The sequence below is a fragment of the Aotus nancymaae genome, unplaced genomic scaffold (assembly GCF_030222135.1).
Source record: "Aotus nancymaae isolate 86718 unplaced genomic scaffold, 86718_ANA_hifiasm-v0.15.2.pri h1tg000028l, whole genome shotgun sequence".
In the NCBI taxonomy this organism is placed as follows: Eukaryota; Metazoa; Chordata; class Mammalia; order Primates; family Aotidae; genus Aotus; species Aotus nancymaae.
In genome coordinates this window covers 27079789-27092526 of record NW_026988441.1, presented here as the reverse complement: position 1 = coordinate 27092526, position 12738 = coordinate 27079789, and the positions used below count along the sequence as shown (strand labels likewise).

At 59.0% G+C, this 12738-nt stretch overlaps 1 protein-coding gene across 1 annotated transcript in view; it reads right to left on the bottom strand.

Moving 5' to 3' along the window:
* Positions 1-3766: 3766 nt before the first annotated feature.
* The window catches only part of ELL (elongation factor for RNA polymerase II), a 70294-nt gene continuing 61322 nt past the window's right edge, over positions 3767-12738 (bottom strand). The window contains exons 7-12 of the mRNA XM_012443557.2: positions 12636-12732; positions 11567-12065; positions 7773-7839; positions 7404-7575; positions 6341-6385; positions 3767-5928 (exon numbers count right to left, since the gene is read on the bottom strand). Coding sequence (XP_012298980.1) covers positions 5812-5928; positions 6341-6385; positions 7404-7575; positions 7773-7839; positions 11567-12065; positions 12636-12732 — 997 coding nt within the window. The 3' untranslated portion in view covers positions 3767-5811. The remainder of the gene's footprint in view (positions 5929-6340; positions 6386-7403; positions 7576-7772; positions 7840-11566; positions 12066-12635; positions 12733-12738) is intronic.

Sequence of the window (12738 nt, the reverse complement as noted above, 5' to 3'; positions counted from 1 at the left end):
GGCTCAACCAGGATGGGGCCTGTTTGGCCTGTTTCCCCACCTGCAGCAGGAGGGCTTGGCAGGGGTGGGCCGGAGGGGGAGGCTGTTCACTGGGAAGGGGAGGGGACAGGCACGAGGGCAGGGCTGAGGCAAGGGAAGAATGAGGCCTGCACAGCAGGGCACCCCCCTCATGTGTGCTGATAAGGGAGCGTGGGAACCCAGCGGGCAGGCCGGGGCAGCTCCCCCAGGAACTTTCCAAAACAAGCGCCTGGAGGCCGGAAAGTTTCCACCACTGGAGCTGGCCCAAAAGGTGGATAGTTGGGAACGTTTGCAGGAGACAGGGCCTGACCTTGGAGAATGGGGGCTTAAGACTCTGTGTCCAGGCCTCACCCTGAAGGGGCCCCAGTCTGTGGGAGTTGGAAGTGGCCTGGGACACCCCCCTCCCCAGTGGGAGGGAACTCACAGGCAGGGCCCCTCCAAGGCAGGCTTCCCAGATGAGGGGGCTGCTGGCAAGGGTTTTGAGACATGAAGAGGAGTTCGCTGAAAGAAAACTACAGGCCAAGCCACCTGAGCTTGAAAAAGTGGCAGATGAAAAAGTAGCCACGTGGGAGGCAGTTTGGGGACTAGGGAAGACCCTGAGGGCTGGGGATAGGGAGTGTGAAAGAATATTCAGTATTTGTCCCTGGTTATTGGTTAGACATTCAACTCAATCACCAGTGACCAATGATTTAATCAATCCCATCTATGCATGAGATGTTTGGGGTTCAGAACACAGAACCCCCCCGCCCAAGTATGGGGCCTTGGCCTGCTGAGCGCTTTGAGCAGGACATCGGAAAGCTCAGAAGTGAGTCTCTCTGACCTTCTCCTGCCCTTCTGCCTCTAGCCCCTTTCTGCCCTGGAAACCATAGAAACCAGAATTCCTCTTCCCCAAGCCAGGTCAGAGAAACTGGAGCCCTTCTCCCCTAAAACAAGCCGCAACACCAGCAAAGGTCACCGTCTGCTTGCTCCCTTGAAGACCCTCATTCCGGGAGGGTCATGCCCATACCCTGGAGGAAGGAATGTTACCAGGAAGTCTGGGCAGGCTGGCTCCCCTCCCCCACCCAGTCTGCTCCCTTTAGATCTACGCAGTATTCCATCTCATTGCTACAGATTCTTCATAGAACCTAAGCAGAAAAACAGGCAGTCGGCTAGGCGCGGTGGCTCACGCCTGTAATCCCAGCACTTTGGGAGGCCGAGGCGGGTGGATCGCTTGAGCCCAGGAGTTTTGAGACCAGCCTGAGCAACATGGGGAAACCTGTCTCAATAAAAACAAAAAAATTAGCTGGGCTTGGTGGCGCCAGCTTGTGGTCCCAGCTTCCTGGGAGGCTCAGGTGGGAGCATCACCTGAACTCAAGAGGTGGAGGCTGCAGTGAGCCATGTTGCACCACTGCACTCCAGCCTGGGCAACAGAGTAAGACTGTCTCAAAAAAACAAACAATGGGGTTTAGGGGGAAATATGGAGGTGCTAGGAGGGTGACACGCCTGGAAAAGGCATAGAAGCTCCACGGCCCGCCCCATACCTTGCCCTGTGTGCCTCCTCCATTTGACCGTGAGCATTTTCCGGAGTTCTGTGAGCTGTTGTAGCAAATTATCAAACCTGAGGTGGGGGTCTTGGGAACTCGCACTTTATCGCCGACTTGCCGGAAGAACAGGTGGCATCTGACACGGGTGCAGCCCTGTGGGACTGAGCCCCGTAACTTGTGGAGTCCGATACCATCTCTGGGAATGGACATCCTGTTGGTATTGGAAGATCAGAGAATCGGGGAGCTTGTGCCTCGAGGCAACATGGGATTCAGGAACCTGTGTAGTTGAGACACGAGGAAGGTCCCAAGACCCAGCCACGAGGCAGCTGGCAGGATGTGACATAGGGACAAGGCTGCTTCCACTCCCGGGGGTTGATAAGGTCAAGGGATGGGGTCTGGCCCCTCCAGTCAGGCATGGGTGTGCTGTCTGAGGTGGGTGGTGAGATGCGCCACTGGCCCCCAGCAAACTGTGGGCTCCCTGAAGGCCAGGATGAGGCTCTCTCGGTCACTGCTGTGCAGAGCCCAGATGGAGCTTGGTACAGGAGGGGCTGCAGGAATGGGGTGCCAGTGGAAAGAGGACAATCCGGGACCCTGGCAGGCAGCAGTAGAGGGGTTGGCAGCCCGGAGCTCCTCTCCACCAGGGTGCCCAGGCCATGAGGGTGAGGGCTCTCCTGGGCACGCGAGGGGACTGGACTGATGGCGTCCATGACTCAGGGAAGTCAGGGGACCAACTGTGGCCTCTGAGGGCCGTGGGGGTCACGGCCAGAGTACTGCTGGATAGTCAGCTTAGGGCTGGCAGTGGAGGGCTGGGGGAGGCAGGGAGGGCTGGGGGAGGCAGGACCGAGAGCTGGAGGAGCTTGGTCTTGGGCCTGGGATACGGGGACAGAGATGTTACCTTGGGAGAACGGCGTGGCCAGGCTGTGCTGGAAGCAGGATACACGCTGCCCCGCTGGGCCGCATGACTTCCCCTCCCTCGCCCCTCAGATGCCTGGGTGGCCTCAGAACTTGGGCCAAGGACGCAGGCCAGCAGGGAGGCCAGGCCCCACAGCTGCAGGCCCAGGACCTTTGCCCACGGTCTTATTATTCGTGTTACAACTTACTAAATGGCCCTTGCTTGTCCCTGGCCAGCAGGATGAGCATTATGTTCTCCATGTCCTCCAGCTCCGGTTCCACCTGCACAGCCGCTCCTGCCTTATCATCCCCATCCCCTCTGGTGGCACGGGATGCCCCTGCCCCAGTACAGGAAGAACAGGTAATAACATATTACCGCTGCCTGCTGCTTTCATCAGAGGGTGACAGTCACAGCTGGTTCCTCCAACCCCCACCGCACTCCTGTGGCCTCTGGTGCCACAGGAAGCCAAGGAATCCCAGTGATGGGTTCGGCCCACCCTGTCCAGTACACTGGAGGGTACTGCTGTGCTCACACGTCTGCTGTGGCTCCCCATGCCCCCGCCCTGGCCCAGGCTGCCCCCCTCACGTCCAGGGCCCTCTGCTTCGGTCCTCATTCTTGGGCAATGGCTCAGGGAGGCTGCAAACTTTGCCTTCTCGTCTGGTTCCCCCTGGAGCCCCTGAACAACCCTTCCTCATCAACATGGCGGCCCCAGGCCACATCACCTCCTGATGCCAGCCCACCCCCAACCACAGGACAGGGACAGCCAACACAGAAACCAGGCCGACACCCCCAAACACACCCCCACATAACCCCACACCCCACACACTACCCACCCACCACACACACACCACACCACACACACCTCACCCCACACCCACCCTAACACACACCACATGCCTACACATACCACACCCCACCCACAGATACACCACACCCACCACATACCCACCATACACCCACATAGATACACCATACCCACACACCACACACATCCACCACACACAGCCACAGATACACCATACCCACACCACACTCCCCCAGATACAATACACACAACTCAGATACACCACACCCAACACACATCAACACCCTAACATCACATCCAGATACACATCCACACCACACACCCACCCCAACATACCCAACACACCACACCCACACCCTCACGCACACCACACACCCCAATACACACACAACCCAGATACACCACACACCCCAACACACACCACACAGATACAACACACCCACACGGATATACCACACACACACACAGATACACCACACACACACACCACACACCACACACACCAGCCAGGCAGCCTGGGCTGCCAGGTTCAGTTCAGTGAAATTTATTGTAGGACTGAAAAAAGTCAGCATTCACCTGTTTAGTGTACAAAAAGGACACTAGATCTTTTAAGAAAATATTAGGAAACTGAAGACGCAGATGCCTTTCAATTGTAACATTTTGGCAAAAGTGGAAAATTCTTGTAAACACCAACCCCATGGCTCAAAATAGTTTTTCTCCACAGTACAACATTAAAAGAAAAAAAAAAGTAGTATCAATAAGTTAGACCATATTTAATCAGCTAGAACTCTGTCCACCAACCCCCAAAACACAACTTTTCTTAGCTTCATAATTCCTTAAAAGGAGAACAAATAACATAAAAACAACAACAAAAAGGCGAATTCAACTGACAGCCCCGTGGACTGGTTCCCAGGGCAGAGCGGCGGGCAGTCCCTCGCTGGGACCTCCTGAAATTGTCCCACCTCACCCATGTCTGCAGGGCTGCCTGTGAGCGACACAGTGGGGTCCTGCCCACTCAGGTTCCCCCAAAGCCTAGTCAGCCCTTCCCCAGCCCAGCCCAGAAGACAAAAACAACAGCAGCTATTGAAACATGAAGGAAATTTCCTCAGAGCTCTGGGAACCCGGGGGTCCTAAAGGAGAGACACTCGGGCAGGGGTGGGACGCACTGTGGGCCCTCCGCAGTCAGCTCTTTGGAAGCCATCAGGAGGAACTCCCCCACCCCCCGGTTTAGAAAAATAGACACATCTGTATTTTTGCATTTCTGCTCTCCCTGCCTGACTGTTGATGGCAGCAGTGACCCCCATGTGATCCCTGGGCCCTGATCACAGCCACCCCCACCACCACCTTCCCAAGTCATGGCTTCGTTTGGCCCTAAATGGGAACACACACCTCAGACCCCACCATGCCCTGGGGGGTCACCACACACGCACACGCACGCACACACACTTGTGTGGCCCCCCGATGCTTTGGGGGACGCTAGACTAGGCACAGCAACAAAGCAGCAATTGGGGTATCTGCAGAGCCTGCGCCCCCAGAGTGGGCAGACCCATCCTCCTGGCTCCCCAGCTCTGCCCATGGGTCCTTGGGGCCCCCACTGGTGCCCAGCCCTCCATCAGCCCCTCCCTGAGTGCAAACCTTGGCGGTGGCTCTGCTAAGATGACCCCGGGTCCCATAAGTGGACAGAGGGACGGAGGGAGGCCAGCAGCATGGAGACCACAGGGTCTCAACAGTGTGGAATGGGCAGCAGCAGCAAATGGGAACCAGAGGACATCGCAGAGTACAACCTGATGCCACTGCGGCAGTCTCAACTGGGAGCACATAAATACTGCGTCCCCCGACAGCTGGGGGCCCGAAATAGCAGGGCAGGCCTGGGGGAGCCGAGAGCTCTCTGGCCCCCCTTGGCTCTGAGCAGCTGCCTGGGGGCACCAGCTGGAGTTCTCAAAATAGCCACCCTGGCCACCCCGTTTGCTTGCTGGAGCAGAGACCCTGCCTGAGGAGGAGGCCAGGGACTAGGGTGCCTGAACACAGAGCCAGAGACCAGCAGAGGCCACCTGCCGGGTCCCCGCCCTCAGAGCTCGGCTGCACCTTCCGACAGCCTCTTTAACACTGCAGGCAGGACCCAGGGCAGTGGCTAGACCCTGGGTGTCCGAGGAGAGGGAGGCACAGGTTTAGAAAAAAGATTCTGCTTCTCTTTTGTACAAAAATAGACTCGAGTCTCATTAGCAGTAGCTAAAAGTGGCTGTCTTTGTATAAAACTAGAAAAGGCAGGCGCGCCACCCCGAGGGCCTAGGAGTCTTCTGGCGAGAGAAGAGGCTGAACCGGGGCTGCAGCCAGGGAGGCGGCGCTGGGCTTCCTGGGGAGCCTGTCACAGGCAGGGACTGTTCAGGAGGCGGGAAGGGCCAAGGTGGGCCTGCAGCCCCCTGCCAGGACCAGACGTCTGCAGGGGCTCCCCTGAAAGCCGGCAGTGCTGGTTCAGATGAGCATCTTCCTCGGGTTTATTTTTTTAAATAAATCCTCTCTCCCCCGTCTTTTGCTCCCCCCACCCTCCCAGATCCCGCCATCGGGGCAGGCGGCTAGGGCCAGGCCTGCAGTTGCCGCTGGTCATACTCGGCGATGAGCCTCTTGATGTGGGCCAGCTTGCTGTGCAGGTACTCGCAGCGGTGCTTCTCCTGGCTGTAGTTGGTGTTGGTCTGCGGGACAGCATGGACGCACTCAGGACAAGCTCCCCACTGCGAGCAGGCCAGCGCCCCCCACACCAAAGACCTGGGCTCAGTGCCCAGCAAAGAGGGTTGTGGTCCAAGGGCAGAGTGGGGGTTGGTCCCGTGCACGTCCTAAGTTTGTGTGGCTGCGCCAGGACACCACGGCTGAAGACTTAGGTGGGGGTGGCGGGGTGACTTTGGACTCAGACCCAAAGGCTCTACCCCCACACCTTGGAGGACGCCAGAAAGGGTCTGGGGGCCGCACCAGGGGAGCCTCCACAGCTCACGGGACAGGCTCAGCTACTCCTGAGTGCGTCAGGGTGGGGAGGCTGCTCCAGGACTACCCTCCTCCCACCAGCTCCCACAGTCAGGTGGAGCCCATTCCAACATAAGAGACACTCACCTTTTTGATTTTTCGATATTCCTGCAAAATCTGCCCTCGAGTAGTCTAGAAGAAAAACAAAATTTTGAAAAATCAAAGTATGCCCTCACCTGCAGGAAACCCAAATTGAGTGGCCCCAGATGCTCTGAGAAGGGTGGGGGCTGGGACAGTGGAGCAGCCTGACGTACAAGGCCAAGTAACGCCCCAGGGGCCCGCAGCGGCAGGAGCTCCGGAGTGGGTGGGGCATGAGGGAAAGGCTGCGGGGCCTCTTGAGGGCAAGAGCAGGTGGGGCACCGCTGTTGTGGGGGCCTGGGAGGACAAGGAAGTGTGTGTGTGTTGGGGGGGTGTGGTGAGGCAAAGCAGGAGGGAAAGGGAGGGAGAGATGCCCCTAGAACCCCATCATGAATCGTCTTTTATGGAACCGAAAGGGGCCTCTGCCAGGGAGAGAGGCTCCAGCATCTGATGAATCGGGACCCAGCCCTGCAGCCAAGTCACCAGTTTTGAAAGGTGGCAGGTGGGAGGCTGCGTCCAAGGCTGTGGCTGAGGATGGAGACTCTGTCTCCACATGGCAGCTGAAGGAGCTGTGAGCCTAAGCCAGGGGACCACAGGACTCCTAGTCCCCAGGACCACAGGGACCTGCCACCTCCCCACTGCAGTGGTTCTGGTAGCACAGATGGGCCCCAGGGTGCTGCTGGACAGGGCTCAGCTGTGGGGTCTCACGAGGGTGTGGCACAGGTACCAAGAGCCCTGTGTCCTGGGCTGTGAGAGGACCCTGGGTGCTCAAATGTGTGGGGATCCATGTGCTCCAGCTCACCCCCCACCCAAGGTGGGTCATAGCTATCCCACCACAAAGGAGGCTGACAAGTTGGGCTGCCTTCGAGGACTCCCATGACAAGGCCCCAGGGCCGGGCCAGAACCATGGGGTTGCCGCATGGGGTGCTTGCAGCACCAGGGGGAGGAGTTGCCTGGGGAAGAGACAGACTCTGGGGTCACCAAGTAGGCCAGGAGGGTCATGGTGGTATACGCCCAAGTGAGCCCTGGCCCCCACCAGAGCTAGGGCACAGTAGGCAGCAGAGGGCTCTACCTCGTACTCCTCGGAGCCCTGGGTGAGCTGCCGGAGCTGGGCGTCGAGCTGTGTGAACCGCCGCGTGATGCGCTCAATGCGGGCGTGCAGGTCGCGGTACTCGCTGTACTCGGCATTGAAGTCGTTCTTGTAGCTCTGGCGCTGCTCCGAAGAGGAGATGGCTGCATATTTCCTGAGACAGGAGAGAGGGGCCACTGAGTGGACGCTGCAAGAACCCAGCCCCACACAGGCGGCGGCCGTCCTGGCCCAGAAGAGGCTGCCATGTTGGGAATTCACATAGCCAGACCTGCAGGGGGTCTGCCTCTGCTAACCCGCAGTCTGAACCCAGAAAAGGGAGGCCTGGTCTACAGGTCCCGGACAAACACTCACAGCAAGTAGTCGGGCGTCTCCGATGTGGACGTGGGAACACTGGAAACACTGCAGGTTCCGTTCAAACCTACGAGAGCAAATGCGCACCTTCTGAGTCTGCACCCGTGGCACCGGTCTGCAGGAAGCATGCCAGGATGGGGACGTGTGTGAAAAATGCATGCTTTGCTGCTAGAGGGACATGGAGAGACGGCAGACGGGGTTCATGTGTGGCAGGCACAAGGGCTGAGCACCTGGCATCTGGCAACTGTGGGCTGCTGGACCTGGGTGTGCCCTCCAGGTGGTGAGAGCTTGGCATGTACCTGCGTGTCCAGGGCAATGCCCTGCAGGGTACAGACGGCCCAGGCATCAGCATGGCAGTCGCATTCTTGTCAAACAGCGGACAGGTCAGGGAACTGCAAGGCCAAAGCCTGCACAACCAGTCAGAGCTTCCCCAAGGCCAGGCCTTTGCTGCCTCCACTGACCGCATGTCAAAGGTCACTAAGCTGAAAACAAATGACCGCTGGCCTGACCCAAGTCCCTGGAGCATCCCGGTCTCTGACCAGGCAGGACAAAGACCCAGCCAGCAGGGCTTGCACCTCTGTTGCTGACAAAGTTCCAGGCCTTTGGTGTGCGCCCCACTCAGATCATCCCATCCTTCCCACTGGATGCTGAACTGCAGGACCCACAAGGCAGCTCCAGGACAGGGCCGGCCAGAGGAGCCCATGGGCCACCCCAACCAGCCATCCATGAGTGATGCGTCCACGAAGATGCTCAGCCCTTCAGGAGCCTGTCCAAAGCTGCACAGCTGATGGCTAGATGGGGCCTCAGGCAGCTGTCCTGCTCCTCAGCCCTGTGGTGGGGTGCCTCGGCCACATCAGATAACATAACACCCTTGAAGGTCTGGAAATCGAGGAGTAGGGGTAGGAGGACTGAGGTGCCCGTTGCCTGGGACCATTGTCGCCTCATCCCCTCAGACCACAACTACAATTTAGTGTGTGTGTTTCCTAGGCCGTCCTGCAGGTGCCCTTCTTTCCAACAGAGAAATGATTTTATTACTTTCAGAAGTATCCTCAGTATACGTTTTTCTTTTTTAGAGACAGCGTCTTGCTGACGCTGGAGTTGCAATGGTATGATCGTGGCTCACTACAACCTTGAACTCCTGGGCTCAAGTGGTCTTCCTGCCTCAGTCTCCCAAGTAGGTGGGAATATAGGCATATACCACCATCCCTAGCTAATTAAACATGTTTTCTGTAGAGATGGGGTCTCATTATGTTGCCCAGGCTGGTCTCAAACTCCTGACCTCAAGCAACCCTCTGAACTAACTGACCTTTCAAAGCATTGGGATTACAGGCGTGAACCACCACACCTGGCGATTTTTTTTTTTTTTTTTTTTTTTTTACTTTTTAATAGCGATGAGGAGGCTCACCTATATTGCCCAGGTTGGCCTTGAATTCCTGGACTTAAGTGATCCTCTTAACTTGGCCTCCCAAAGTGCTGGGATTACAGGCAGAGCCCACTGTGCCTGGCCCTACTGTGAATTTTCAGGTGCCCTCTGCACTACGCCAAGAGCAGGAGTCTGCCATCTCCAGTTTTCTGAGCCCTCTCTCTCAGTGTAACACCTGGGCAGCATCTCTGCTGCCAAATTCCCAAAAATGGACAGAGTTCACTCCCCGCAAAGGTCGCAACACTCCAGACGTTGGGCCAGGCACTGCCTTCAGTACTGCCACCACCCCAACCTGGGTTGTCTTTAAGAGGCTGTGGCCTTCCCAGGGCCATAACCCATTGGGCATGTATTGAATGGGTCTGACCCTGGTTCAGGCTGGAAGGAAGTGATGGGCAAGGTGCAGCTGTGACGGCCAAGCCCACACTCACACCACACAGTGGCCTCCCTGGGTATTCTAGAACAGGTAACTGCCATGTGTCAGGCTGGTCAACATCACTTCCTTTGACACCCCCCAAGATCTTTACCTGCTAGGATGACAGATGGGGAAATCAAGGCTCAGGGTCAGCTCAACCTGGTGCTAGTGGGACCTTCAAAGTCCAGCCCTTGGCAAATCTCAGTGGCCCCTTGCTCCCACTCAAGCACCGGCTGAGCTGGTCCCTGCTTCTGGGCCCCGGGGAAGACCCCCACAGCAGCTCTTCTCCCCATATGTCCCCTTAACAGCCCGTGTCTCTCTACTTGCTTGTCCTGGGCAGGAGCTCAGGACAGCTAGCACATGCCCTACACATGTGGCACCTTCGGGACCCTGGGTAAGATAGACCACCAGCACCAGGCTTGGCTTCTGGTGCCTCCACTGTCTTTCCTTGGTGCTTGGGACATCTACCTCTGGTTTGCACTTTCTCACCTATGGTAGAGATGACAGCCCCTGGGCCCGGGGATGAGCTGCCTAGGGGCCGACATGCGCCAGGCCGGAGAGGAAACCACCCTGAGTCCCTAGGCCTGTCTTGGCATCTCAGCACTGGGCATCCAAGGAGGGACACAGCCCAGGGTGGTCTATGGAGTCCGGACCTGGACCGATGGTCTCACTTCTGCCATTTGAGAGAGATCCCGGCCCAGGTCTGGCTGTAGGGTGTGGGGTGTGTCCTGGGAATCAGGAGTCCTGCCCTGAGCGTGGCCCTGGTCAGAGAGGCTGCCCAGGGAGTGAGGTCGCCCTTTCCCCATTGGCCCCCACATGCAATCCCACGTGAGCTGGGAAGCCTAGCACAAGGCAGGGCTGACCCGACCCCGAAACTTTCCCTTCCTACCCAGTAAGACCCAGCCGCAGCAGCGAGGACCTGCTCTCTAGCCACAGCAGGGGACAGGGGCATGGCCCTCTGAGCACCGCAAAGCCATAATGAAAGAGGGGCTCCCATCCTCATCCCAGGAATGCCCCAACTCAGCCTCCTCCTGGAGACACAACCCAAAAACATGGCAGGTGACACCGCCTGGGCTCCCTTGGGCCAGCTGGCACTGACAGCGAGGTGGCTGTGTGCAACTGGCAGCCACTGCCACATGGGACCACAGCAGCCCCCACCCCCTGTGGCGGTGGAACAGCCGCTGCACCCTGGCCACTGCTTCTGCTGGTTCCTGTAAATGAGCAGCTGCACAGGCTCCTGGCCACAGTGCTAGGCAGGTGCCACTGCTACTCGGTGCCAGTGCTGGGCTGTGGGCTCGGGGCTGCCCAGGTCTCCTGACTCCCCAACCCCAGCCTGCCAGGCCCCGTCCCCACAGCAGAAACATACACTCCACAGCAGCTGCGTGGGGCCTATGGAGGTCCAAGTGTCATCCCTCTCCCACCAGAATCTGCCCCTCTGCACCTGCACTGCCTCTCCCTGAATAGGGCTGGCTCGCCTGGGCCCCCACTGCCTTCCCTGAGCCCCAGCAGACCTCAGCATGGCCCTGGCTCCCAAGGTTTCCCTGCAGTCAGAGCTGGGGCCTGGGCCCCCACTGCCTTCCCTGAGCCCCAGCAGACCTCAGCATGGCCCTGGCTCCGGAGGTTTCCCTGCAGTCAGAGCTGGGGCCTGGACCCATTCCTCTCCACATGTGCTAGCCCCTTCCGTGGCCTCAACTCCCCACCAGGCACTGGGCCCCAGGCCTCCAGTGCTGGCCTGGCATATTGACTTCATGTGGCACCGGGCACTCCAGAGGAGAGGACCAGTGCGGGAATGTAGTGGGCCAGGCGCCGGGCACACAGGGTGAGTCTGTTGGGGTCCTGGGCAAAAGAGCCCCCTCCCCCAGCCTCTACAGCTTGAGCCCCCTCAACACCCATGAGGGTGAGGTGGATGTGGGGCCAGTGCTGGGAGTCCTGGCAGTGCCATCCTGCCAGGACACCTACCTGGGGCATCTGCTGGGGCTCCGAGGGTGGTGTGGGTAGCAGGGGCACAGTCTGGGGGCTGGGCCCGGGGTCTGTCCTCAGCCGCCCTCTCCTTGTCTTTGTGCTTCTTGGACTTCTTCTTGGGCTTGCTGTGTGAGGGGCTGCCATGGGGCCTGCTGAGCTGGGCACAGTCCGTCAGCAGGGGCAGACCGAGGCATGCGGTGGGGGCTGGGGCAGCCACCTCCCCACGCTCACAGTCCCGGCCACTGTGGCCCAGGTCATTGCTGACATCAGCCAGGGGGTCATGGGCCCTCGGGGGCTCCAGCCGCGGGGGCAGGTGGGTGCTGGAGCTGAGGGTGTCTGTGCTGGCTGGCGGGCCCGGGGTGGGCAGCAGGGCCTCACGGCCGTTGGGCACACCCAACTTTCCGTTGACAGTGGGCTGAGCTCTCTGAGTGAAGTGTGATATCCTGGGTTTCTTGTTGGCTAGGGGGTCGATGAAATCAGGAGGCTGCGGCCGTTTCTGGGGAGGAGCAGAGACCATTTTAGAGGGGAGCACAGAGCGGCTGGGCAGCAACAGGCAATCCCGTGACCCAGCCAGAAAATCCAGTGCTGCCTGCAAGGCCCAAGCCGGCCACACGGGGGCGCCAGGGCACCAAGCCAGGTCCTTGGTGCTGCTCAGTGTGCCCTCAAACTGAGCCCTTCAGCCTGCTGGGGCCAATGCAGGGAAGGGCAGGGCCCAGCCTGTGCAGGCCACCCCTGGGGAACTAGTCTAAAGCACTGCTGTGCTCAGCATGCTTCCCCAGCGACAGCTGTGACGTGGGGACAGGAGGCCCAAGAGACCCCACATCTGAGAGCCGCCCCCATCCCAGGTTCCACATCGTGAACTGGGGTGCTGTGGCCATACTGGCAGGAATCTGCCCCCAACCCCAACCCGACAGCTTCCCCCTTGATCCCTAGGCGGAGACAGGCAGCTCAGCTCGGAGGAGCTCATGTTCCAAGGAGCTGGTGAGGAAGGTGACAAGGGTGACTGACGCAGCACAGGGTACCCTACAGGTGCTCAGGACAGTTACCCCAGGCCCACCCCATTTACCTGCGGGGGCGAGGCAGAGCGCCCACGCTCGCCTGGGGGACTGGAGGCAGCAGTATCTCCAAGGAGGCTGCCGGTGCTCTGTGGCTGGCACAGCTTCCTGTGA